The sequence below is a fragment of the Tympanuchus pallidicinctus genome, unplaced genomic scaffold, assembly GCF_026119805.1.
Source record: "Tympanuchus pallidicinctus isolate F22 unplaced genomic scaffold, pur_lepc_1.0 scaffold4, whole genome shotgun sequence".
Lineage (NCBI taxonomy): Eukaryota > Metazoa > Chordata > Aves > Galliformes > Phasianidae > Tympanuchus > Tympanuchus pallidicinctus.
In genome coordinates this window covers 39,877,894-39,903,195 of record NW_026294758.1, presented here as the reverse complement: position 1 = coordinate 39,903,195, position 25,302 = coordinate 39,877,894, and the positions used below count along the sequence as shown (strand labels likewise).

The window sequence follows — 25,302 nt, the reverse complement described above, 5'->3', positions numbered from 1 at the left end:
ACGGAGGGCAGACGAGGCCCAGCCGGCGGCGGCACCTCATGTCGCTGCCGGTGGTGTTGCCGGGCTCCTGCTGCCCCGTCCCGGCGCTCGCCGCCGGGTCGCCGGCAGCCGGCACCGCGACTCAGCCGCCGGGCTCGCTGCCCGCCGCGGCCGCCGAGCCCTCGCTGCCGCCGCTCCGCTCCCGTCGCGTCGGCTGCCCGCGGCCGCGCCCCGCCGCCCGCTCTTCGCCCGCCCGCCGCGCCCCGGGCGCCGGGCTGCTGCCGTCGCGGCCGCTGCTGTCGCTGGGGCTGCTACAGCTGGTGCTGGGCTGCTGCATGGTGGCGCTCAGCTTCGGGGCGCTATCGCTGAGCGGCGCCCCGCAGGTGAAGAACGCGTGTCCCTTCTGGGCCGGCTCCTCGGTACGTGCCCGGCACCGGGCGGCGGGACGGGACTCGCGTGCGGTGCGCGCTCGCTCCGAGGCGCGTGTTCGGGCACCGGGCTCGCTGCTGGCGGCTCTGTAAGGAGCGCCGGGACTTCCCTCTCCTGTTGCGTTCCGCTGTAGGCTGCGCCTTCAAGCACAGTGCGCGGCCAGCAGCCGCTGTCCGAGCGGCGGGGCAGGGCCCGGGCCTCGGGTGAGTTCGCCGCGGAGCGCAGCGCAGCCCGGAGCGGCGTGCGGCGAGGCGCCGGGCGGCACGTCCGGAGCGCGGGCAGCCTTAACCGGGCTGGAGCCCGAGCCGCCCAGATGGCGGCGTGCTGTTTGCGCTCGCGTTTTTCTTTTACCTTTCTGCTTTCCTTCGCTTTTATTTCTTGCTCCAAATCAGAGTTTATTTAGATCTCTGGCAGCTGCGAGCTTTTAACTCTGCCAACAGTACTGTGCTTATGATTTAAGAATGTTCTGAAGCTGCACATGTAAGCTGGAAATGCCCAATTACTTTAATAATGAAAAAAAAAGATCTTTTTTTTTTCATGCTGGCTCTGGAACGGTAACATATACAGCCTTAAAAAAAATTACCAGAAGTGTCTTTTGAGCATAGCAGCGTGAGTGAAACGTCTCATCCCAGAGGCAGTGTGGGATGCTAGAGGCTGCTGAGGGCTGGCGTTGGGTATGTATATGTATATGGCCTTTTTCTTGTTTTAGGTGCAGCGTCCTTCTTGTGATGCATGGAGGAAAGACACTCTGAGGAAGGCATTCCTTCCGTACATCTTAAATCTTAATCATAATGAAACCAGTGTTGTGTCCCTAAGGGAAAACACCAATTCTTATAAGTATTGGTGCGCTTTGTTACAAAAACACGTGTCTATTCTGCACTCAGAGAATTAAAAAATGTTTGTTATGAAACTGCAGCGTTATGTACGTGCTTTTGCAACAGCAGTGGTGATACCGGGAGGTGTTTTGGCCGAGTCATGTATGCCTGTTATGCTAGGTCAGATCAGTCATGTCAGGTTAATGAAGCGGCTGGAGGGATTTGTTAAAAACGTTAGTGGGCAGCTTCCCCTTTGTGTTCCTGCTTGGCTTTGGGGTGGGAGCGCAGTCTGAGTTGGCTTAGTCACAAAGGCCCCCAAACTAAGGGTAATTCGTGCTTGCACCCAGGACAAGCTGAAAAATGTGTTTGCCTTTTCTTTTGGTTCCCATTCGTCCAGTGGGGAGTCTCTGGTGCGTGGTTTGCTTCAGTTCTACAGCAGTGCTTTCTCCTTCCTTAACTGTCTTGCTACCAGATAAAGACACTGGGGACAGCCCGTGGTTCAACAGGTCTGATTAACAGCACCTGCTGCGGAGGGGATCTTCTGCTTTCTCTTTCCTTGTGTGCATGCTGGCTCTCTGGCTGGGTAGCAGGAAAAGATGTCCTTGGTTGAAATTAATGTTTTTTGGCATTTGATGAGATGGGAATTGCTGGTGTGACTTTCTGGACGTTTTCTGGGAAGAAGCAAAACAGTAGATAAAAATTTCAGTTCCAGTTGTGTTTTCCCATGGGGTGCTCTTTCGAGTGAAGAACCTTGTTAACACAGGCTCTGAGTATCTGCTATAGAGTGTGCCCCGCGTCATCTCAGCACTGCTCTCGCACTCCAAAATACTTTCCATCAGAGCAGTGGCAAATATTGTGTAAATACGGCGTTTTCTGAACACTGTTTTCTGAACATTACCTTCTTGGTAATGCTGTTTTCTTAATGTTACAGGTAATCTTATCTGGAATCATAGGGCTAACAACATGGAAGAGACCAATGATATTATTGGTGAGTATGGATTAAAACTTGTTGCGTGAGCGTTTTCAGAAGATGTAAACGAATTATCAGATTATTAGTAGTCATTGGTTAAAAAACTCTACTTCTTTCTCCATGAAAAAAAACAGACCGTACTGTTGAATCTCTTTTGTAGACTGCAGAGCTATATTTACTGAAGAGGTGAGATGCCATGAAAGGCTGAGTTTATGTGCATCCTGGAATCCTTTTAGGAGACTGTTAAGGGCAGGAGAGGATCGTGCCTGCAAGATGTGCTGGTGTTGTTCACAGAACACCTTCTATGTAGGTACAAGAAAATGCTGGTTTAATAGGGATAATCTCTCTGAGGCAATGCTGCTAAATCTTAGAGATAGTTGGTTTGAAAGCTGTGGTCGTTTGTCCTGTGCAAGTGTCTGGTGGCAGGCTGAGCTAAACTAAGCACTGCTGTCCTACAGTATTCAGTGTTAGTGTTTCAAATACAGTTGACATTATGTTGTTCTGAGAGGAAAAAATCAATGTGCAGGGTGTGTAAACTGTTCCTGCTTGTAAGTGAAATCTGAAGCTGGGTAGCTCTGAAAGTCTCAGAAATGGAATTTGCATAAAAGCATTTGAAGGTTGGTTTTCTTGGTTTTGCAGGTTTTGTTTTCACTATACTATCGCTTCTGATGCCCTTTTTCCAGGATAAAGCAGTTGTTTTGTCTCTGTACAGTGTGTCCTTGGGATGTGTGTGGTATCCATGTGGCCATCAGTGAGATGTACCAAGCGTCAGAGAACAGACTCTGACTGCATTTCTCAGTGGTGTGTTGCTTGGTACTCCAGGAGCAAAAGAAGTTTTTGTACTGCTGCTCTGGATACAAAGAAAAACCTGATCTCAGCCTACCAGCCTGGATGGGCTATGTTTTCTTGAAAATAAATATAGTTGCATCTTTCTCAGAATGCCCAAGTCTTGCAGATGGTGCCTGATTTGGTATTACATGAGTTCTGTACTCTTCCTACAGTACTTAGTGTTGTTGTTTCCTTTTGTCTGAGGTTCACTCTTCAATTCTTTCATGCCTCCCTTGCATAAACTTTGTGGGCCCTTTTGGTTTTACTGAAATAGAGGAGCAGCAAACTTCCGCATCCTTGAATTTGTGTGGAATGATCTTTTGGGTGGATGGTGAACAGATGGGAACAGAATGCCCTAGGATGTTGTGCTGCAAGGACATGGGGAGGTTCCTGAGATTAAACTCCTGCTCTGATCTCAAAGTTGACCCTGCACTGAACAGGAGGCTGCACCAAGGACTTCCTGAGGGCCCTTTCACATTTTTTCTAAGACCGCAAGATACTGAACGATTTTTTTTTCTTTTTTTATATTTGCAGTTATAGACAATTTTTGAAAGCAATATAATTAAATGCAAAAAAAAAAAAAAAAAAAAGAAAAAAAGAAAGAAAAGAAACCAGCATTAACTGGTACATGGGGGTTTCAGTTAAAAAAATAACAGGAACCTAACTTTCATAGGAAGTCATACATTGAACTGGCTATGGTCTATTGAGGAAAGATTGTTAGTTTCTATAAGCAAATTTATTTTGGGATACATTTCTATTACATTCACGGTCTAGTATCTTGAATATTTTCTCCTGGAATGAATATTTTCATTCAGCTGCCATATAAGTTGCAAAAGCAGGTTTCGTAAAGAGCTAAGTAATGTGCCTTGTTAGACCGTACAGCTTTGGGTTATGGCGTTCATAAATGAAAGTGGAGAACACACTCAGGGCTAAAACAGATCCCATTTCCAGCTGTGACTGCCTCCACTTTTTGCTTCTCATGAAAGGCTCTCATACCTGATTCTTGCAAATGTGCTTTAGAACCACGGGGCTTCCCCTCTGCCGCCTTTTGGAGCAGGTCCCTGTTGCCTTTGCCTGTTCAGAAATAGCACAGAGCCAGCTCTCAGCCATCATCACACGGCTGTCCTGGCACGCCTAGCACTAGCTCAAGCAGGTGCCCAGTGTAGAAATGCCTTTATGTAGCAAATAAGCTTTGCAGAAAGGATTGATTTCCACATTAAGGTGGTTGTATGAGATTGTAGCAGAACTCAGATATTTGGTGTGTTGGGTATGTGTGCTAGACCCCTGCTTGAAATCTGAGAAGTGAGGAGTATTCCAGGCACAAGGTATGAATTAGCACATTTTGCATTGCAGCAGTTTGTTAGTGTTTAGTTGTGTTCGTGTGGAGAACTTGGTCTGTGCTCAACAGTTAACAGCATAACGTAACTGCAGGATTAACAGTGATGAGCGTTATTTGTGGCTGTACCTCAATCTATACAGGCCCTTGCATCAATAAGGACAGGCTTATTCTTTCTTTTTTATTGTCGTTAGGTTCCATGATTTCTTCAGACTCTCTGCTCCAAGTACCCTTGGAATCCCTCAAACACATTTAATTTCGCAAACAGCTTTGTTACCTGCCCAGGTGGGATAATTCTGCATAGACTTTGACTTTGCCTTGTTGTGCACCGGGAGCTCTCAGAGGAGGCTGTAGTCAGGGGCAGAGGTGAGCCTTGCGGCCCTCTCCCTCTGGCAGCTGGCAGTGGAACCACGTTCCAGCTGGGTGCTACAGAAGGTGCCCACCAGGAGATGTTGGTCCTGGAATGAGCTTGTGGGAGGGACACGCTGATGCTGTTTCTTGAGACTCCTTATGTTAACTTATTTTTGATTTTTATTATCACTTTCCAGTCTCTAGGGGACTGTCCAATGAAATTCACTGAGTGAATTCATAAAGTGCTGAGAAGAGAGAGCTGGGGGTGAGGGAGAGGTGACGTGGAGAGGAGAGGAGGGCAGCTGCCTCTTTCATTCGGAGGCCACAGTGGCAGGGAGCCTGGGTAGCAGGGCTGATTTATTCCCAGCTGTCAGGCAGAGGTGCTGGTGGTGCTTGTAGGAGTCAGAGGTGATGGGAGAGGACAGACGGGGTGGTGGGATTTCCTCTGGAGGAATAGGGATAGATCATCAGATAGAGATGATGATAGGCCTCCAGCACCACAGTCAGGAGAAAATTAGTCCAAAGAGGAGTGGCTGCAGGAAAGGATGGGAAGCAAATATCAGGTTGCAGAGATAGAATGCTGTGAGGCAAAACAGAATTGTCATCAGCTCTCTTGATGGACCTTCTTGCAGGGCCAGCGTGGTCTTCAGCAACGTAGCATCTGAGAAACCATGGCTCTGAAATCTTACCTTGCTTGTCATTGTCTGAGACTTATCTGTCCTGGGTATCAGTTGTCAAGTGACTGCGGAAGTTAGCCTATGTCGCCTGTGCTCTGATCTTCAGAGGAGAAGCTTCCTCCTGTGCATGCCTGCCCAAATGTGCTCATGGGAGAATTTTTTTTTTCCTGAGGTTGTTTGGATATTGGCTATCAGCAGTTCTGGGCTGGATGCTATTCTGTGCCTGAACAGAAGCGGATTTCTTTCTGTCCACTCCAAAACTCCTTACTTCCACAGGACTTTTCATTTTATTTTCAACTAAAGAAATGTAGCTTCTTTCAGAAGGCGTGTAAACTTGCTGTTGCTTGTTTGTTTGCATACACATCAAGAGTTTATACCAAAATAGTTATTGTTTAGGTTCACTTGAATTCCTCATTCCTTAAAATCTTGGCTCTGCTAGCAACAGCGTAATGCTATGCTGGTAGGTGTGTTGCAGGTCTCCATGTGGTACAACAAATAGGAAATTAGTAAGATCACATAATTTACATATGATTATTGCTGTTGGTGCTGTGTGTGTATGGAAAGTTAATACATTGACTTAGATTTTGCTAAAAGGATGCTTAAAAGGCTTATGTGTAGGACATGCACAGATAAGAGTTAGTGACTGTGCAGTAAGTGTTTTCCTTTCACTTACTTTTTAAGTGCCTGCTTGTGCCTCAGTCATGTGTGTACATATCAAAAGTCAAAGCAATTTCTCCTTGGCATTTAGACATTGGCTTTGACAGTGGCAGCAGCAGGGTAGCAAGAAATCTGCCAGTGCAGAATAAATTATAGGGTCATGGCCTTATCATGTATGTTTGTCCTGCTGCTGCAGCTGCTTTTGAAGCTAATGAGAAAAGTGCCACTAACTTAAACAGAATTGGCTGGCTGACACCATTTAGACGGGTTCTCAAAGGGCAGAATGTTTGGTTTTTTTGTTTTTGTTTTTAATGTGGAAAAGGTCATCCATGCAAGAGATTAGTAGATACTGCCTCTGACATTAGAATACACTTTGATTTCCTGGAGTTTAATTCATATAGATGTTCACCAAAACCTTCTGCAGCTGTTCTGTTCACAATCCATGTGTATCTGACATTCAGAAGATGAAGGGCAGTGGGCAAAACTAAAGCCGTAATTTGAGTTGTTCTTATTTTTGTCAACACAGTTTGGTTCAGACTAGTTACCTCTATTTGGACTTTTAAAATAGCGCAATTGTCTTTGCCTGTTCTAAATGTAGGAGCATGTTTATCCTGGTTCAAATATGGGTGGGTCCTTCTACTGAAATAAAGTGGACCACCTGCTTTTACTTGTTGGTGTGTAGTGAAGGAGAAGGTTTTTAAATTTACATCTACAGGACAATATAATTTATAAAGCCAGCTGGCAAAGTGTGGGTTAAATGTACAGTGGGGTGGATTGAAAAGTGAAAGAACAGTTGGATCTGTAGGGTGGTGGTCAGTGATGCACAGCCTGACCAGAGGCCAGTCAGCAGTGATATTTAAAATCTTAATGAATGATCTAGACAATGCAACAGAGTGCTCTCTCAGCATGTTCACAGATGGTAGAAAGTGGAGACAAGTGACTGATGCAATGAATAGTTGTGCTGCCGTTAACACAAACTTGGTCAGCTGGAGAAATGAGCAGAGAGCAGTCTCATGAAGTTCAGTCAGAGGAAATGCATAGTCCTGCCCCCGCAGGCACTCCAGGCAGTATTATGTGCTGGTGAACTCTCTGTTGGAAGCCCTGCTGCAGAGAAGGCACTGGGGACCCGTGCGGAGAAGCTGCTGACCATGTGCCAGTGAAATGTGATTGTGGCATAGGAGGCCAGGGCTGCATTAGAAGGAGACTTGCTAGCAGGCAAGGGAGGGAATCCTTCACCTCAGCGCTACTGAGACATATCTGGGTGCTGGGCACTGTTCTGTGGTCCCCAGCACAGGCACACTGGTTCAAGTGCAGCATAGGGCCAGAAAGGCCTGTAGCAAGGACAGGCTGAGAGGTAGGGCTGGTTAGTCTGGAGGAGACTTCTGTGTGTATAAATAGCTGGTGGAAGGGAGTGAAGAAAAGGGAGCCAGACCCATCTTGGTAGTGCCCATTGACTGGACACAGTCCAAATGCTGTGAACATGAGATATTTATTTTTTTTCCTGTGAGGATAGTCATGGTAGGACTCAGGTTCTGTGAGGCCATGCAGAACCCAGGCAGATGCGATGCTGGGCAGCTGGCTGCTGGGGACTCTGCCTGAGCAGGAGACTCAGCCTGAGCAGGAGATGCTGACCTGATCACCTCTAGAGTGAGGTTCCTCCATCACCACTGCCTGCAACCTCAGCCTTTCTCTGAAAATGCTAGCTAACAATTAGCAAGCATATTTTCTCTTGACAAATTCTGCTGGATGCTCATTTCTGGCCTCTAAGATATGTGAATGTCTTCTCAAGTGTGGCTCAGATCCTGATCATTTTTTTCAAACTGTACTTGGAAGAATTATTTTTATGTCCTACATCTTAAATGGGTTTACATTTTGCAGTCACAAGTCGATCTACAAATAATAAAAAACAGGAAAGTTTTCATTTATGTCTGCTAGAATTTACTAGAATGTAAACGTACAGATGACCATCCTTCTTTTGAGTATGCATGATAATGGTTATTTCCTTTTTATCATTTGATTTTAACACGTCTAATTTAGAAAGAATGGTATGATAGTTATCCCAGATTTTGCAAACTGTTACAATAGAAGTCTGGATTGTTTACTTATATGCTTACAGTTGTATACTGGCTTGTTTCTTTTACAGATTCTGTACCAAAGCAGAGGACTGATATTTGGATTTTCCTCCTCTTGTGCTGTTGCTGTATTTTTGTTGTGTTTTTTTTTTTTTTTTTTAACTGTCTTCTTTTTAGAGTATGATTCATTTCAGCACTGCCTAAGGAATGGCTTTTAAATTAAATTCTGTGTTGTTGAAGATAACCAAATAGCACTCAAAGTGCATCCTAACGTTAAAAAAAAACCTCTGGTATGTTTTTATGATATGTGTAAAGCTAGTTGAAAACGCTGTTCCTCTTAATTTTTATTGTAGCATGTCTAACACAGTCCCATTCCTCTACTGAGAAGCATTATGATCAGATTTGAGTAAAACCTGCTAGTAGTGAGATGTAAGTTAAAGAATGAGCTTCCATTATAATGTTCTTCAGCTCAGGAGTGATTTTTTTCCCATGGAATTGCTGAAATGGCTCTGATTTATTTTTGGTCCAGATATCTAGGTAGCTAACCATGGTACATCAGCTAAATTTACTTGTAATGCTGTTGCTGTCTTTGTGTGTTTGGAAAGGCCTAGTTGAGGGAACTGCTGTAAAGCTGCTTAGAGCAGAACTGAGCCTGTATCCAACAGGATCACCTCTTCTGCAGGTTTTTGTCACTGCTGAATTAAAAATGTCAGTCCATTCTCGTACGAAGGCATCTGAGCACACAGATTAGCAAGGATTTTTCTTTTGTATGTTTAAAGGACATGAAAGAGCTAGTACTTGTTTTGTAGAACTGAGAACTGCTTAAAATGTAAACATGTTGACATTAATCTGTTACTTGTTTCCAAACTACTGTTCTGATATATAGAACTCCTATATGGAAAATTTTGCCTGTATGAATTTAGGAGAGGAAAAGTTCTGACTTGTATTTAAAATCCATATAGTCTCATATAAGCACAGTTTGCAGATTGTAAAGTCTTACACGAAAGTAGGACTTCATTTAATCCAGTGCTTCTGCTAGTTGTTTTTCAGACACTATTATTCCTGCCCTTGCTGTTTTATAGGACTTATAAAACTGAGGGTATTGCCTGAGTTATGAATCTAGGTTTTCAGGCTTCAGTAGCCAGGAGGAAAGAAAATCATGAAGCTGAAGCTTAATTGTCTTCGCTGTACTTTAACAAATATTTTTCATTAATTTATGCTGCAGTATAGCTTTGGAAATTCTGTGAAGAATCAGTGTTGTCACGGGATATTGCATCTTCCATTTTCTTAATAATTCAGATGTGTTGAGAGGTGAATTCAGTGAAAGGGTATGGCATACAGTAGATTTCAAAAGTTTTGAAAACTTCTAAGATGCTTTATGATTTTTGACATGCATTTCCCCATTTTACTGGGGTGGTTTTTTTAGGGCATCTGGACAATTCAGATGATACTTTGGAGAACTATAGAAAATTGCTTGCTATGAAGTTCATCCAAGCATTTTAAAGTGGGCTGGAGCATAAACAGAGCTTGTTGGATGGCTCCAGAAAACAGCTCACTTTTCAGTAGTTGCATGCATTTTATTACTGCACAGTTAATACAGAGTAAGGCAAGAGAGATAATAATGGTGTTCAGAGTAACAGTCTTCTAGATTAAGGTAGGACATGTTTGAGTACTTCAGTGCAAATCTGAGCGAGTTTTGGAAATTGCCCAGAAGAGGAGACTCCTATCTTCAGTTTGGGGATGAGATTTACATTGCCATAGATTCCTTGCACTGATTTCTAAATTCTGTTTCCTCTAGTGTTAACTTTGCATTGCTATTTCAGGTTAACCTGTTTGTTCTGCTGTCTGTCATCTGTGTGCTGCTGAACCTGGCTGGATTTATACTGGGATGTCAGGGTGCTCAGTTTGTGTCCAGTCTACCGAGATGTGATCTGGTGAGCAGTGATTTATGCATATTTTGATATATTTATGCATGTTGAGACCACAAAATGTTCTTATGTTGAGATACAAGTAAGGTAATTAAAATGTAGCATGTTGGGATTAAAAAAGGCAGCTTGCTCCTTCAGACCTATAGTTAATTCAGTTGTGAACAAACTCGCTGAAATTCACAGCAGTATTTTTATTATCTCTGTCTATAAATACTTACTTTTTGGAGGTCTAGAGTCTTCATAAGCTGTTTATCTCTCACGGGTAAAATCCTTCCAGAAGGTATGTTGTGAATGGTTTTAAAAGAGCATAATTAGCACAGAAATGGTTTTGTTTGACTTGATAGCTGACCTCTGTCTTAAACGTCTGAAGACACAGCTAATTCTATGCATTGGGTTCCTAAATATATCTTGAAAAAATTCCTCTTGCCAGCAATATGCACTGCCTTTAATGTAAAGACCACTTAAGAATGAGCATAAAGGATTTTTACAGTCATTTGACAAAGACAAATGCGCTAACTCAGCTCATGGGTGGAAGTTTTTCCCCTTTAATCCAGTTGGCTGGGACATGTTCATACCTTGCAGTGAAAGCCATGAGAGAAAAAAAATAAGGTAGGTTAAGCCATATTGGATTCTCAGAACACTTTTACTGCAGGAAAATCCAGTTTGCGCTATAATGCAAAGATTTTTATCAAATAGGTGATGTAAGAAGCAGAAGAAAGTCAGTGGAAGATACAGAATCAGTTGGTAATAAAGATGATTGTGTTTTGCAGAACTTTTAAGGATTGATGGAAGGATCTTCAACTGCTAATTTTCACTCAGTGCTTCACAGAAGGCTGTCTTTGGTTCCTTAATATGTCAACCTAGTGCAGTGAGAGTTCCGGATTGTAAGCACTTGGTACCAATGTATGGAAGCAGCATGGGGAGCTGCTAATGTTATTTGAGACAAGGTGGTTAAATGTTTCAGGAATTTTAGAGTACTCTGTTGCTGGAAGCAGCACAAGGTACAGTTGAAAGATGTTCCTGAAATCATGAATTACTCTGTGTTTTTGCAGGTTGAAAACCTTTCACACTATAACTATGATTTGGCAGCTAATCAAGCAATTATCTCGTTGCAAAGAAACATTAAATTTCTACTTGGAAACTAAGATAATGATATGAATTTGGAAGTTGTAAACAGCAGTGGTATGCAGATATAACTCTTACTGGTTTGTCTGGGTTGAAACTACCGTTTGGATATCATTCCATTTGTAGAGATACAGAATATACCCATGAATCAAAGAAGATGCATCCACTCCAAACATAGCATGGTTTACATGTCAGTCAACAAAGAATTTCCAGGCTGCTATGTCTTTGCAAGAGGTTGAATAGTAAAATTGTTCAGTAGTCACTGTAGCATTAGTTGTATTTAAATGTTCTGAGTGTATTAATGTTTTGTTTCAGGTAAGAGATGTTTGTAATAGAGCTTTATGATGCATTAATCTTGGGCATGCTGAACTGTACAAATTTGACTTCATAAGTCTCTATACCGGTCCAGATATAGTTTAACATGCATGCTCTGTGTTATACAGCTAAAAATGTTGTGTAAAACAGCTTATACCTTAAAAAGTGGGTTTATTTGTTTCTTTAAAGGTGGTTGTGGGTGAAACCAAGATTTGTTTCTGCTGTGAAGAATTTAATCCTGCTAAATGCTCAGAAAAAGAGAATGTGCTGAAGCTGTACCCAGTGAAGTCATGCGGTGCTGTTCACATCCTTCTCAAGGTACCCTGTGTTTGCTGATGAAAATGACTGCTTTGATAAAGTTGTGAAATTGTGTCAAACAGTGTTGAAGTGATGATTTTATTGTGAAAAATTCTGTTATCTTGTGGTCTTATATACTGATAGAAGGTTTGGGGTTTTTTGCTTATCTCTGGGTCTTGAACAATGCATTCAAGGTGATCCAACATAGAGTTCTTGTTCGTTCTGTGCCTTATGCAATCACAGCTGCATTTTGGTTCAGATGAGACTGCTTGAGTAAAGATGCTTAAGGTTAGGCTTATGATTAGAGGCCTCTGTCATCTCTTTTGGTAGTCTCAGTCCTTCTTAGCTTACAAACTACTAAAATACAACTTCAAGGCTGCATCTTCTTCAGCTATAAAAGAGCTTTAACATTTCTCTAATGGTGATTATCTCACAGTTGCATTTCCCATGGAAAAGCTAAGAGGAAGACTGTCACTCTTGGATGAATAGGTGGCCTACAAATCACATCTGAGTAAATTAAAGCCTCCTTGATCTCTGTCAGGAAACACTATAGGGCGAAACAAGCTTTTGCAAATTATTACAGTCCTGGAGGTCATGAATGCAGAAGTCTGCATCACGTATTTTACTAAGAACTGTCATGGTCATCTTTGTGTTTTCTGTGTTTGTTTTTTCTTTCTTTTGACATTTACAAATACCTTGATTTAATCTTTTGATTTCCATAATCTTCATGTTCTTCAGAAAGTTATCTTTGCTCTTTGTGCCCTGAATGCTCTCACCACCACAGTTTGCTTGATAGCAGCTGCCCTGCGTTACTTACAGATATTTGCAACAAGAAGATCCTGCATAGTACGTGAGTGCAAGGCACTGCCTGATATAAACAGTCATACTAACATTATTACTAGATTACACAGTTCAGTAATTTGTTAGATCTCAGTTGGAAGCTTTGTTAACAGAGTTGCATTTGATTAGGATGAATCTCAGATTTCTACAGAAGAAATTGAAGAACAAGGTCGCATTTCAGACCCTGAAGATTTTGTCCCACCTGTGCCACCTCCATCATATTTTGCAACATTTTATTCATTTACTCCACGAATGAGTCGCAGGTAAAGCCTCAGATGCTCTTTCCTTCCTACTTGGATGTGCTAGCTTCTGTATTTCTTGAAATTCAGTGGGGGCTTGTGGGTTTTGTTACTCTTCATTTTGCAGAAGTTACATGCTTTTCATAGTAACTGTTGGGCTGGCTTTGTTTATTAGTTTATTATCCAAGTGGGGCTGAATATTCATAGACAGAGATAGAATGATGCTCAAGCAAACTGAATCATTGGACTCATTAAAACTCTCACATTTTGCCATGTGCAGGAGCATTTTGTTTATTTCATTGCTTCATCAGAAACAGTGCGTGTGACCTCATGGGTCTTGCTGAGGTAGTTACAGTTTCTGTTGCAGGATTACCTAGAAAATGATAAGAAAACAGTTTTACACTGAGAAAGCCATCCAAACCTCACTGAAAACAATTGATAAGTGACAGTTGGTTCTAGCACCTAATGTGTTTGCTTGTTTAACAGGCTGGTGTATGTAGCCATCTCTGTGGCAGCGGAGGCATCTGTTGAAATGTGCTTGTCACAGCTTCCCATCCTGGGGAGGGGCTGTTGTCCTTGTCAGGCACAGCAGCCTTGATGTATCTTTCATGCAGCAGTGTTTGTCTTTTCAGCACAGCAGGAGCCACTGGGCTGTATTTCAGCGTTTTGCAGTCTGGAATAATGCAGCTGCCTCACCCTTTACAGCATTAAATCTTGCTGATAACATCCAAGCACAGATGACGGCTTTGTGAAGTGGGGCTGCTTCTGTGAAGGCACTGAGGCCAGTTATGTGGCAGTGCAGAATTCACAGCAGCAGTCCAGCCTTCTTTTCTTCCCTGGCAGACCAGGCACTGTGTCTCACCCCGACATGGGCTGTGGGATGGCTGAAGAGCAGCCTGGCCTCTTCTTCACCCTGATGCGTGTCACCTGCCTTCCTGGGCCAGGCAGCTACAGTGTGAAGGAGGCCAAGAAGTCTACCTCAGTCGAGTTTAAAAATATTTATTATTTGGGGATTGGGCATTTGCTGAAGTGCTGGTGTGTTCGCTCACATGGTGTGTTCTCAGATCTGATGTGCTCTCAGACTGGCCCGCACCGCTTATTTCTCAGTGGCTCTGTGTGGCCTTGCTGTTGAGAGACATTTCTGTGAACCCAGAGACGTGTGATACTGCTGGGTGGAGGTGTGAGGGCAGGAGGTGGCAAAGATAGGCCCTTGCCTGTGCTCAGAGTGCCCTGTGTGGGTGCCCAGGGATAGCCTTTGCTACTCTTTCCCATGCCACTTCCAAACCCCTGTGTCACCATTTCAGCAAGGGTGGCACTTGATGTTTCCTCACACACGCACCTAAATCTTTTGGTTCTGTAGATGTGGAAAGTGGAAATTAGGAGGCAGAGAACAGAGTGCACTTAAGGGAATGCTTTTCTGGCTACATGTTCTCTAATGAGATGTAACACGATAAAATTTTTCTGCAGCATTGAGTTTCAAGATCTGACTGAGCTGTATAGACTAGCTCATGTTTAAAAATGAAATCAAACTAAGGTTCAAGATCTGTTTGGTCATTTGGTGCAGCGGCTGTAAGCTCAGCATGTATGTGGAATAACTGAAAAATATAAAACCAGAGGAACATTCATGTCAGCTGCTGGGAAGCTTCAGATGGTTTTGAAGGTTTTTGGGGCAGATGAAGGTGGCTGAAATATTTCTGCCATCTTTTAAATTTAAAAAAAGTAATGGCTGGCTAGCAAAATCTTTTGTTATTATTTTATTTATTTATTTTTTTTTTCCAAATTTTATTCCTTTCTTGTATAAGTAGCCTTCTTTTGGCATTTCCATTCTCTCTGCCCCTTCAGATCATGGCATGAGTATCCTTCTCGTAGCCATTCTTGTTTGCTTTGTGTCTTGAGAAGCCATAGGCTCTTGGGGAAGGATTCTCCTTAAAGCACTGTCTCCTAGAACACATCCCACTGATGGCGGGAAGGCAGGAAAAGATCTGGAGAAGAAAATGCATGGTTGCTTGAGGTGCCTGTTTCAGGACCAAGTCAGTACCTAGAAATGCAAGGAAAAGCAGAGACAATCTTAGGCATGCAGATTCAGAGGCTTCTCTGAAGGCTGAGCAGACAAGCCTTGGCAGTCAGTCCATCTCCAAACTTTCCCAGTGCCAAAAGCAGCATTTGCTAACAAGAGTTTCTCCAGAGGATGCTCTTGAATTCTTCCCCTTGTGAGCTGCCTCCTGAGAGGAAGATGATGCAGAAAAAGGTCTGGGATTTCAGCTGTATTTGAGACCTCTTTAGTGAAAATTCAGAAGTAACCTTTACTGTGAGGTTTATTTGCCTTGTGTTACAGATTTGCCTTTGTGAACTGATCGCCTGTAATATCCTCAGCCAAGCATCACTGCAGAAATAGCCTTTAGCCTCTTCCTGTGCAGCTGCATCAGAACATGTAACATGAGACTAGAAGTATCTTGAATTTCAGCTATAATTAGGAATTTAATAGTTCATGACAATCAGAGCTGGGTTACGATGTTTTGAACACCCACCCGTGTTTGGATCTGTGAGGTAAACCTTGGTCTCTGCTAAGCTGCACCTGCAGCAGGCTCGGCCTTGGTTCTGCCTGGGCAGAAATCCTGGTGGCTTCCTGCAGGAGCACTTTCTTGGCAGCCATTTCCTCCTGCCCTGGCAGGTCTGGCGGTTCTGGGGGGTGTTAGGGGCTGCTACTGAGAGCCCAAGCTGGAGCAGGCACAAGGTGCTGGCAGAGCTGCTTCCATGCTGAAGAGGTGCCATGCTGATGGCTCTGTGTTGTATGTTACAGGGTGCTGGGCTCTGATGTGATTCCACTGCCTCACATTTATGGAGCAAGGATTAAAGGCATTGAAGTGTTCTGCCCCCTGGATCCACCTCCTCCTTACGAAGCTGTGGTGAACCAGATTGAATCTGAGCAGGTATGGTTCAGAGGGGTCTCCAAATGTTATCTGTCTGTCTGCTGTAAGAGTAAGATCAGCTGCTCACCTTGAAAGCTTTCTCCCAGTTGGGCGTCATGGTAGAAAACTATGTGAGCATGGATGTAGGAGCAGGGCACGCAGCAGAATGTTATCCTTGAGGGCTGTTGTGCTGCCTTTCTGCTTTGCTTTTGTTCTGTGACTGTATTCTACCCATCTGGGACTACATCAAAGTCTGCCATATTCACTGATCCCTTCTTGCTGCTGTTCTGAAGAAGATGCTTTTTTTTTCTGCTGAAACTGCTCAGCAGGATGAAATTGGCAGAACTGGATGATAATGATTGATTATAGAAATTCACCAGTTTTACAGTGGAGAGAAACCCAAATAACATAGTCACTGTGCAGTTACATTCACTGCACAGTTCATTCTCTCGGGTGAATGTTGCAGTTCTGGAAAAGTGCTGGAAAAAATTGTGCTGGTTTTTGTTCCTGAACTTTTCTGTTTTATTCCAGGAAAGTGGACTGCAAGAGGCAGGTGAGGAATTTGTTGCTGATTCAGCAGAAACCAGTGGCAGGCAGGCCTCTCAAGGTAGGAGCATTTTAAAATTTGCTGTAAAACAGTTCTGCCCAATCAAAATTATTTCATACAGCATATGGCTTTGTAAGCCAGAGATACAGGACTATGATTGGGCAGCAGGAATGGGGATTAATTACTTGAATTACAAAAAAAAAGCACATTAACAGCAAACAACAAAAGGAAAGAATATGTAGATTGCTCTAAGTGTAATGCTTCCTATTAATGTCCATGGAAACTGTAATAGCTAGAAAGAGCACAGTAACACTATTTCATTGAGGAAGTTCTCAGCTACAAAATACTGTTCTTCAACGAAACAACAGAAAATACTGTTCTTCATCACTGTTAGCTGTATGTTTTCACCAGCCCTGAACAAGAGCCCGCATGCTGTGGTAAGGTAAAATTCTGCTCCAGTAGATGTGACCTGTGGTTGCTGTTGCCGCACGCACCGCCCCCTCCTTCACTGTGCTCACACCCACTGGTTGGGCTCTAGAAATGTTCAGTGAATGTCACTGCGTGCCATAGAGGAATTCAGTGCCATCTCTTTGCTTCATCCGCTCTTCCATGTCTGATGTCGTTGTGTCAGAGTGCCCCTCTGCTGCCATCTGTCACTGGGCATCAACATGTAACAGGATATTGGTGGGAAGGCTCAGCCTCTACTGCCGTACCACCATGGCTGCACTACAAGTGGATGCTCCTTTTTTCAGTATTGTTTCAGAAAACTGTGGAAATTGCTCCAAGCTGTTCTCAGCATAAATTTTCTAGTTGTTGCTGTGTGCAGTTGCAGTTAAAATATTGCTGGCTCCCAAGTAAACAACAGGCAGCTTTTTCACTCTGTTAAAAATTTATTTTACTTTCCACTTTAACTTGCCATTGCTGTACAGATTGTCTTTGGTGCTACAAATTGCTGTTTATCCAGTTGCATGATGATCACACCACAAGAATATTGAGAAAAAAGGCACTTAAAACTTCTGTTTCTCCTGCCACTGTGTTCTATGGACAATTTCAACCGTTTAGCTTCACACCAAGGCTTTTTTTATAGCTTGCCCAAGAAGTCAGCAAACGTCAAAGAAAAGATTTAGGATTTGTTTTTTGTATTTCCATAAAACTGTACTGTAATTGAACAAGTTTATTTCGACTTTCCCTACACTCCAGCAGTCAAACTAAGACTGCTGAAAACCAACACATGCTTCTGGTATTTCGTCAGTTGTGATGGCCAGAAAGAAATTGAAAAAAGTGGTAGCACAAAGTTTTGTTCTGAAGGCCTTCTTGTAAATATAGTGGCAGTTGCTTTCTCCGGGTGCTTAGAAACCTGTGGGTATACAGAATGATACAGGATAGCAAACATGAGGCTGCGTGGTTCCTGCTTTGAGTTTTGAGAACAGAACATAGAAAAAACGATAGAAGAGGCAACTTGTTGTAAAGGAGAGTCAGAAAAGATTACCCCCCCAAAAAAAAAGCCGTGATAAGGCATTGCTTGAGGTATTGTTTGTATTTAAAACCTTCCTTCACAGGCTAGCAGATTTGATCACATCGTACTCTCCTTCTCATCCTTTTAGTTTTTTTGTCCCTCTTTATTTATTTATTTTTTTAAGTGGCCTGTAAAGTGACTTTTAACTCTCAGCCTGGCTGAGTTCATGTGCAAGCAAGAGAGATAGAATATATTGGTAGAAATAATTTTTTGATAGAAATAATAAGCAGTATTTCTTCTGTGTGCCTCAGCTTTGCATGGGCAGTGAATTTAAGAAAAGAAAATACACTGAGCAGTATCTCCCTCTGTATTAATATCAGTGTATACCAGGTCTGTACTGGTTTGTTTTCTTCATTAGCAGCCTGAAGGGCGCTGTGCTCTGGGCCTTGGCCAGAACAGCGCTGCCCTGCAGTGAGGAGTCTGGAGCACTGGGACAGCACAGGTGCCCTGGGGCAGGGAGGGGCAGAGCAAGGAGCTGTGCTGCAGTCGGGGCAGAGGAACGCCACCCGCTGTCTCAGCTGATGTCGAGTAACAGTCTATAAATAAAAAGTGAAGTTATGGTTTATGCTGGCAGTCTGCTGTGCCAGGCATTTCTGTTGGATGCCACCATTGCGACGGGTGGGCAAGGTGTAGTTCACACTGGGAGTGAAGGCTGCCTGCAAGCTAAGTGCATCCCAGCTTCAGGAGGGACCCTGTCAAGCCAAATAGGTGTTTCTCAGCCAATTGTAATAGGAAGACACCTCCTGAGGCCTTGGGGTGCTCACCAGCTGCCCTTGGTAATTGCAAACTGGGAATTTTCAATACACACTCAGCTTTACTGCCACTTACTCCTTTTAACACCTGTGAAGTTAATATGGATTTTCATTAAGGTCATGAAATCAATGTATTCTTCTGAATAGTATTAAAAAGCACCTCACCAGAACACCAGTGACTAAAAGGGTGTTTCGGGTGATGGAGGCAGATGGTCGCATACAAGTACTTCTAAGCTTTTGTGTCCAATCATTATAGCTATTTGGGGAGCAAAAAAAAATCAGTAATCTGAAATGGTTATGCCCTCAGATCTGCTTTGTTCTAACCACTTTCCTTCACCATTGCTGTTCTTGATTATTCAGGTGAAGAAGTTCCCAAGTCTCCCAGCAGAACGAGCCTTCCACCTTCAGCTGCCAGCCCCACGCCTGCGGAAGTTCACAGGAAAGCCTTCAGTCCCTTACAGAAACGGTCTAAAAGTGACCCTGTGCTACACTGCCAGTTGCCACAAGGTGACTTGACTTTCTCTGTCCATGCTTAGGTAACAAATCCTTAGGCACACATCTGTCAGACTGCATTAGCACCCTCAACCCACTGCCTACAGATAGGAGCTCCTGTCTTCTAGCTGTGCCTACATCACACCAAGCAGGCTGTGCTTTGTCACATGCACTGCTGCCAACACCTCAGTTTTACTTTCTTACTTACTCACTTTACTTACTTACTTTCTCAATAGGGTTTCAACTCTAGGAACAACATCTGCAGCAGGCAGGTGTCTGTGATCCACTGCAGTTGCTGTGTAAGGGCTGCTAGTGTGGCTGCACAGTTAAAATCCAGGAGTCCAGAGTCTTGCAGTTTTTATTGCAGTGTGTTGGAATCCATGTAGTAGTTGCTGATGTGTAATGGTGTTCACAAAAAACAGAAATGGGGGAGTGTTTGTAATTTTCGTTTTGAACGCTGGAGTATTCTTAGTATTTTATGGAACATGTTCACGTCTCCGCTGCATCATCTGTTTTCTCTTTTCCTCCTATCAGCTTCCACCACAGCACCCCAGAGAATCTGCTGCTGAAGCAGTAGTTAAATGACACACTGCGCCTATTCAGAGCAGAGAAAGCAGAGCAGTGTGTTTCTGCTGGAGAGGCAGTCTGTCAGCCAGAAGTGTTTGGGCTGATGTATAAGGTGTTAGGCCTATTCAGATTGGATGGGGAAGCTGAATATGCAGCCACTGCAGAAAGGGAAGTCAGCTGCTTAGCAGCGGAAGCTGCTTGAAGTTAGCTTGTGCTCCTCTCGCTGGAAAATTTTGGATGTGCTCCTGGTGATGATGTATTTGGAATAATGCGGTCTTTGAAGAGCTATTTGAGCGACTTATGGGTGTTCTTACTGTTTTAACAGGGTCAAAAATCAGTATTATTTAGACCAAAGGTGGATTTTTATTCAGACTAAAGGCGGTGGAACTGATGCCACAGTGTCCCTTGTTTAGTCCTTGCAAGGTCATTTTGAATGGCTTTTTTAATGAAATTTCTGCTTTGTAGTATTACCAGCTGTCACTTTGGGAAATAATTATTTTTAGGTATTTTGTGAACAGTCATGTGTTAATAGCTGAAAGTTACTAGAAGTCTAGGAAGTAATATAAAAGTAGTAAAGTAAAGTAAAGTAGTAAAAGTAAAGGAAGTAAAATAAAAGTAATAGAAGTCTAGGAAGGGTCATGAAACTCACAGCTTGTGAGTTTCACTAACCTGCTTTGCATGTCAACACTAAGACTAAAAATTCAGCCTTGAGAAAAGAAGACTGAGAGGGGACCTGATCCAGGTCTATAAGTATCTAAGGTGTGGGGGGCAGAATGGCGAGGCCGGACTCTTTTCAGTGGTGAGTGGAGACAGGACAAGGGGAAACGGCCGGAAACTGCAGCATAGGAAGTTCTGCACAAATGTACGCAAGAACTTCTTTGCAGTGAGGTGACGGAGCACTGGAACAGGCTGCCCAGGGAGGTGGTGGAGTCTCCTTCTCTGGAGATGTTCAAGACCTGCCTGGATGCCTACCTGTGCGACCTGCTGTAGGGAACCTGCTTTGGCAGGGGGATTGGACTCAATGATCTCTGGAGGTCCCTTCCGACCCCTACAATTCTGGGATTCTGTGATACTCATCCCATCTCCAATCAGAACAGAAGTAGGAGCTGACCAACACAAAATGGAAAACCAGCAGTCACAGAAGTGTTTGTCCCCATGATACGCACTCAGCCATAGTGCATATGTACTGTTATTTTACAAGTGTTCTCTGTAATGTGAATAAACACAGTAACGAAGAGAGCCTTGAACAATATCCTTACCATGCCAGACTGTTAAGTTTCACTTGGTTAAATTGTGTAGTGCCTCATCACTGAATTGGTATGGAAGTGTTATTGGATATTTGTTGAAGAGTATTTGAACCAAGTAAATTGTTTGCTTTGTTGATCTTTGTCTTCAGGCCCAGTGCTCAGCTGTGAGGCTGCGACTCAGACTGAAATAAAACCACAACTCAACACTGTTACATTGCGGAACAGTTTGAAAGCAAGACCTTTGAAGTCAAGACCCCGATCTTTGGTAGACTACAAGTCCTACATAGACACCAAGCTGCTTGTGGCACGGTTTCTGGAGCAATCTTCTTGCAGCATGACCCCTGACATACATGAGTTGGTGGAAAATATCAAATGTGTTTTAAAATCAGATGAGGAACATATGGCAGAAGCTATCACCAGTGCTACCTTCCTTGAGCAGGTAGTTTCATTACTTACATTTGTAGGCTGGCCTTGGTTTGGAAGTATACGTTTGTAACTCTACTTCACGTGCCAATGCTTTATTTTAGCTTAATGTAGGGAAAATATAAGAGACAGAGAGGCTGTGCATGTGGGGTATTCTGGCCTTGTGGTTGATAAAGCAGGGTAGGTTGGAAGACTGCAAAGAGTCATTAACTGGGGGGGAGAAGAGAAGCAACTAGCAGGAACAGAGACTGATAAGAACATTGTTATAGAAGTCCCCTAGAAACAACCTTTTGGAATTTGTTCCCAGAATAAATATAAGACTTGAATAAAAATAAGACACAGTAGCAAGGGAAAAAAGAAAGCAGAAGGTAGAAAAGGTGTGCTTACATCAATGGAATGAATGTCCAGTTGCTTTAGACATTGCAACCTTTATCAAACATGTTTTGGCTGATTTATAAAGCATTTGAAAAGGAGTTGATTTAAATGGGGTGGGAATGATCTGCTGTGAGAGTTGGCTTTGGTTTAAATTATCATGCAAAACATGTTAAAAAATTAATTTAGGCTGTGGAAGTAGCAGGATTTCCAACTGCAGAGAACACAACAAATTTTGACAAAAACTGCTGAAAGATACTTTTGGGAATTTTATTTTTCACACTGGTCTGCAGCTTGTTGAGTGGCTTCTGCAGGACTAAGACTAATTCCTTTAAATGATACCTGACACAAAATGGTTTGGGGTAACTAACTCTTGTGCAGTTTTCACCAGAAGAAAAAAAAAAAAGAAGCTGAAGAATGACAACACTCACTCCTTTAATCTATGGGACATTTCCCATCATCTCTCTTAGGCAAATACCAGCTTTACTCTGAAATGCTTATTTATTTATTAGAAAATGAGTAATGCTACAATTAGGTTCTTCCTGGTTGGCTAAGAAATGTTAATGAAACAAGAGGTTGAAAGAAAACCGTATCTGTGTTTGCTTGTTAAAGGTTATGGCACCTGCCCAGCAAGATGTGGGGCTGAGGGCCCATGTGCTGCCTTTCAGACGGCATCCTGGATTGCTGCACCTGGAGAGCTGTGGTGATCTGAGCACTTTCACAACAGGTGAAGACCAGCTAGCAGAGAGGAGGACCCAGAGAACAGAACATGAGCGGCCTCACAGTCTGATTGGAGTTGTCAGGGAAACTGTGCTTTGAGTTGGTTTCTGTTCTTCAGCAGAGCATTTCTGTCAGGCACACATGTGGCACAGGAAAATCGTCTCTGACAAGTAGTGGACAAGTGTGTTGCTAATCCATTTTTACATCCTCATATTCAAGACTCCCAGTGGGAAACTCATTCTATAAACCCTCTTAAGTACACTGCAAGCAGTCCTTCCAATTAGGCTGTTTAGTTGCAACTAGTGTCTTTGTGATTGATACACTGCTGTTCTATTGCACCTCTGTAGGCTACTGCCACTTAGAACAGTTGTTTCGTTTTTGCTCTATTTACAAGAGTTGCAGCAGAAGGGCTCTGCCTTGGTTCTTCTGTGCTCAGGCAAGCACAGTTAATTCATGTGTGCACTTTATATCTTGTGGAAGAACATGGCCAGAGTTGAAGCCTGTTTATGTAGTGTATACTACTGTAGTTCTATTGACTTTTAGCTGGCTTGTACCACCTTAACATAAAAAAAACACCTCTGCTAGTACCAACTGCCATCCATGCTGGAAGCATTTATACAGCCATCTCAGATTTTCTGCAGATGTGCAGGGGATTACTTACTTAATATTATTTTGCCAACCCTAACCACTAGGCCATAGTGACCTATGAATTTAGTCTCTAGTTAGTAGACAGATACATATAAGCAATTTGGCTCAAGCTGTTGGCTGCACGTAGTTTGTAAAGCTCTGTTCTGTATGCTGCTAACTGGGAATACGCTGTGTATTTCCCTAGGCTGGGATCAGGCACATAGTTCTGATAGGCAAGGCTAGTTGCAGCCTTCTGTGTCTCGGTAGGATGACTCCTGCTGCTATTTTAATGGTGAAGCTTCATTTAACAATTACTAAACAGCTTTCTTACTGAAAACTTAAAGGCTTTACTATGAGTTCTAGGTAGGCACTTTCAGAAGGGGAAACTGTAGTTTCAACTATGAAAGACAAGTAAAATAAAATGGTCATCTCTGCACTTGACTTGTTGTTTTATTTTGGCCTGGTAGAGGAAATGCACTGTCATATTGGTACATTTTGTTCTCAGAATTAAGAGCAGAACAAGTAAAAGTTGAGTCTTGTGGAAGAAAGAAACCATCACAAGAACACATTAGTATTTATCTCAGATGTTGTATGTATTTTGCATTACATATAAAACTTCTTTTCTTGAGAAGTGCATCAATTGAATTGCTTCAGTGAAAGCATGAGCGTTAGCATAAGCCATTGATACGTTGTTTGGCTGAGCTGGAATACAGACATATAAAACGAACACCGGGTTTCAATACTATAAATGTCTGGAATGCTGAGGAGTGAAGAGTTCCAGGGGAGCAGTCATGCCAGGTTGGTGGCAGAGAAAACAAAAGTATTCAAAAGCATATGGAGAAAGTAGAAAAGTTCTAGATTGTTTTATGGGTACAGAGGTAGCCACCCTCTTCAAGCAATACCCATAGCTTCCTTCTCCTATGTGCTGCAGTTATTTGCTTGCACTGTGGTCTGTGAACCATCTCTCCTAACTAACTAGCATGCTAACTAACCGTTAAGTTTCTTTTGCTTCCTAGGAATTGCTTCTGCCTTCCCTCAAAAGAAGGTCAGCATGCAGATTCAGGGATAATTGCTGTATACATAATTCTGTCTGTTAAATATTACCTATCATCTTGTTATTTGAGTAGGTCAATCTCATCAACATCCTAGTCTCCAAATCAGTAGTTTTGTTCATGCACTGTGGCTATTATATGTGTTGTGTGGACACCAAAGAAATCACTGCTTAACAGTTCTTAGTTTGCTGAACAGTGAGGAAGAAAGTCTACCAGCAGTTATATGTACAATCTGTCTGGCCATTTTATGCAGCACTTGAAGTTATGAAAGAGAATCCTTTATTGTTATCTCTATAAAAAAGGCAATTGGAGCCCTGGAAAGCATCATTTAAAATGCAGCTTCTGAGAACGAATGCAATGAAGAATGAGGGCAGAAATGATTATACTATCTCCTTGAGGATGTGGGAACTCAAGTTTACAGTATCTCACTGGCCTAGGATCAGGATTTAATTCAGACCCCATCCATGCAGACACTACCCCATTGTCATTGTTCAAGCTTTGAAAAGTCTTTCTTAATTCGATTTGCCACTTCTGCTGTAAAACAAAAAGGATGTTCGGATAAACTTCCTGCTGCACTTTTAGATGAAGGCAAGGATGCAGGAGTTGCATCAGCTCCAGCAGGCACCAGGAGCTGCCTGCAGGTTCCCTACTCAACAGCCATCCAGCTGAGGTCATCTTGTGGCCCAGGAACACGTGGAGCACAACACAGCTGTTGTGTGGTAATTCAAGAGCACTCATGACAACCCACAGTGCACAGAAAATTCTGTGAAGCCTCATCTGAAGCAGTGTTCCTTCATTGGCTTTTGCTGGTTGAATTTCAAATATCACTCCTAACCAGCATTGAGTTATACAAATATTTTTTAAGCTTTTGCAGAGGCACTTTCCCGGGCAGCCTGATCTACTATTAAATGTGGAGGCTGGCAGCCCTGCCTGTAGGGGGGGAGGTTGGAGCTTGATGATCCTTGAGGTCCTCTTCCAACCCAAGCAAATCTATGATTCGATTACAGTTTCTTAGTTTTGCTTATCCAAGTGGTATTAGGCCTTTAAGAATAAATCACGCTGACGACCTGAGCAGGAAAACAGTGGTTTCAGAAATTGTATTAAGCGAAAAGAATATTCAGTAAAATCTTGTTTATGAGCCTCCCTTTCCCCAGATTCAGTTATTCAGGCAGTGGGATGGTATTTCTGTGATTGGTATAAAAGGCATCTTGAAATTACCT

At 43.0% G+C, this 25,302-nt stretch overlaps 1 protein-coding gene across 3 annotated transcripts; it reads left to right on the top strand.

The window, feature by feature from the left end:
- Positions 1-23,466, top strand: ENTREP1 (endosomal transmembrane epsin interactor 1). 3 transcript variants are annotated; one of them, XM_052700653.1, is made up of 11 exons: positions 2-398; positions 2,155-2,211; positions 9,938-10,048; positions 11,672-11,800; positions 12,518-12,625; positions 12,749-12,882; positions 15,659-15,788; positions 16,299-16,374; positions 18,943-19,089; positions 21,038-21,327; positions 22,296-23,466. In XM_052700653.1, exons 1-11 carry the CDS (start codon positions 39-41, stop codon positions 22,500-22,502), a joined length of 1,749 nt encoding a protein of 582 aa, XP_052556613.1. In that variant the 5' UTR covers positions 2-38; the 3' UTR covers positions 22,503-23,466. The 3 variants fall into 3 exon arrangements, with proteins under 3 accessions (XP_052556614.1, XP_052556613.1, XP_052556615.1); XM_052700655.1 differs by lacking the exon at positions 2-398 and adding an exon at positions 780-1,082; XM_052700654.1 differs by lacking the exon at positions 12,518-12,625 and having other exon boundaries at positions 1-398.
- Positions 23,467-25,302: the final 1,836 nt, after the last annotated feature.

What these genes read in the sequence shown, in the direction of transcription:
- ENTREP1 (XM_052700653.1), top strand. Translation starts at nt 39, where the DNA reads ATGTCGCTGCCGGTGGTGTTGCCGGGCTCCTGCTGCCCCGTCCCGGCG. An exon ending in AGAGACCAATGATATTATTG is followed by an intron (nt 2,212 to 9,937) that starts GTGAGTATGGAT and finishes TTGCTATTTCAG; the next exon opens with GTTAACCTGTTTGTTCTGCT. An exon ending in CTGTTCACATCCTTCTCAAG is followed by an intron (nt 11,801 to 12,517) that starts GTACCCTGTGTT and finishes CATGTTCTTCAG; the next exon opens with AAAGTTATCTTTGCTCTTTG.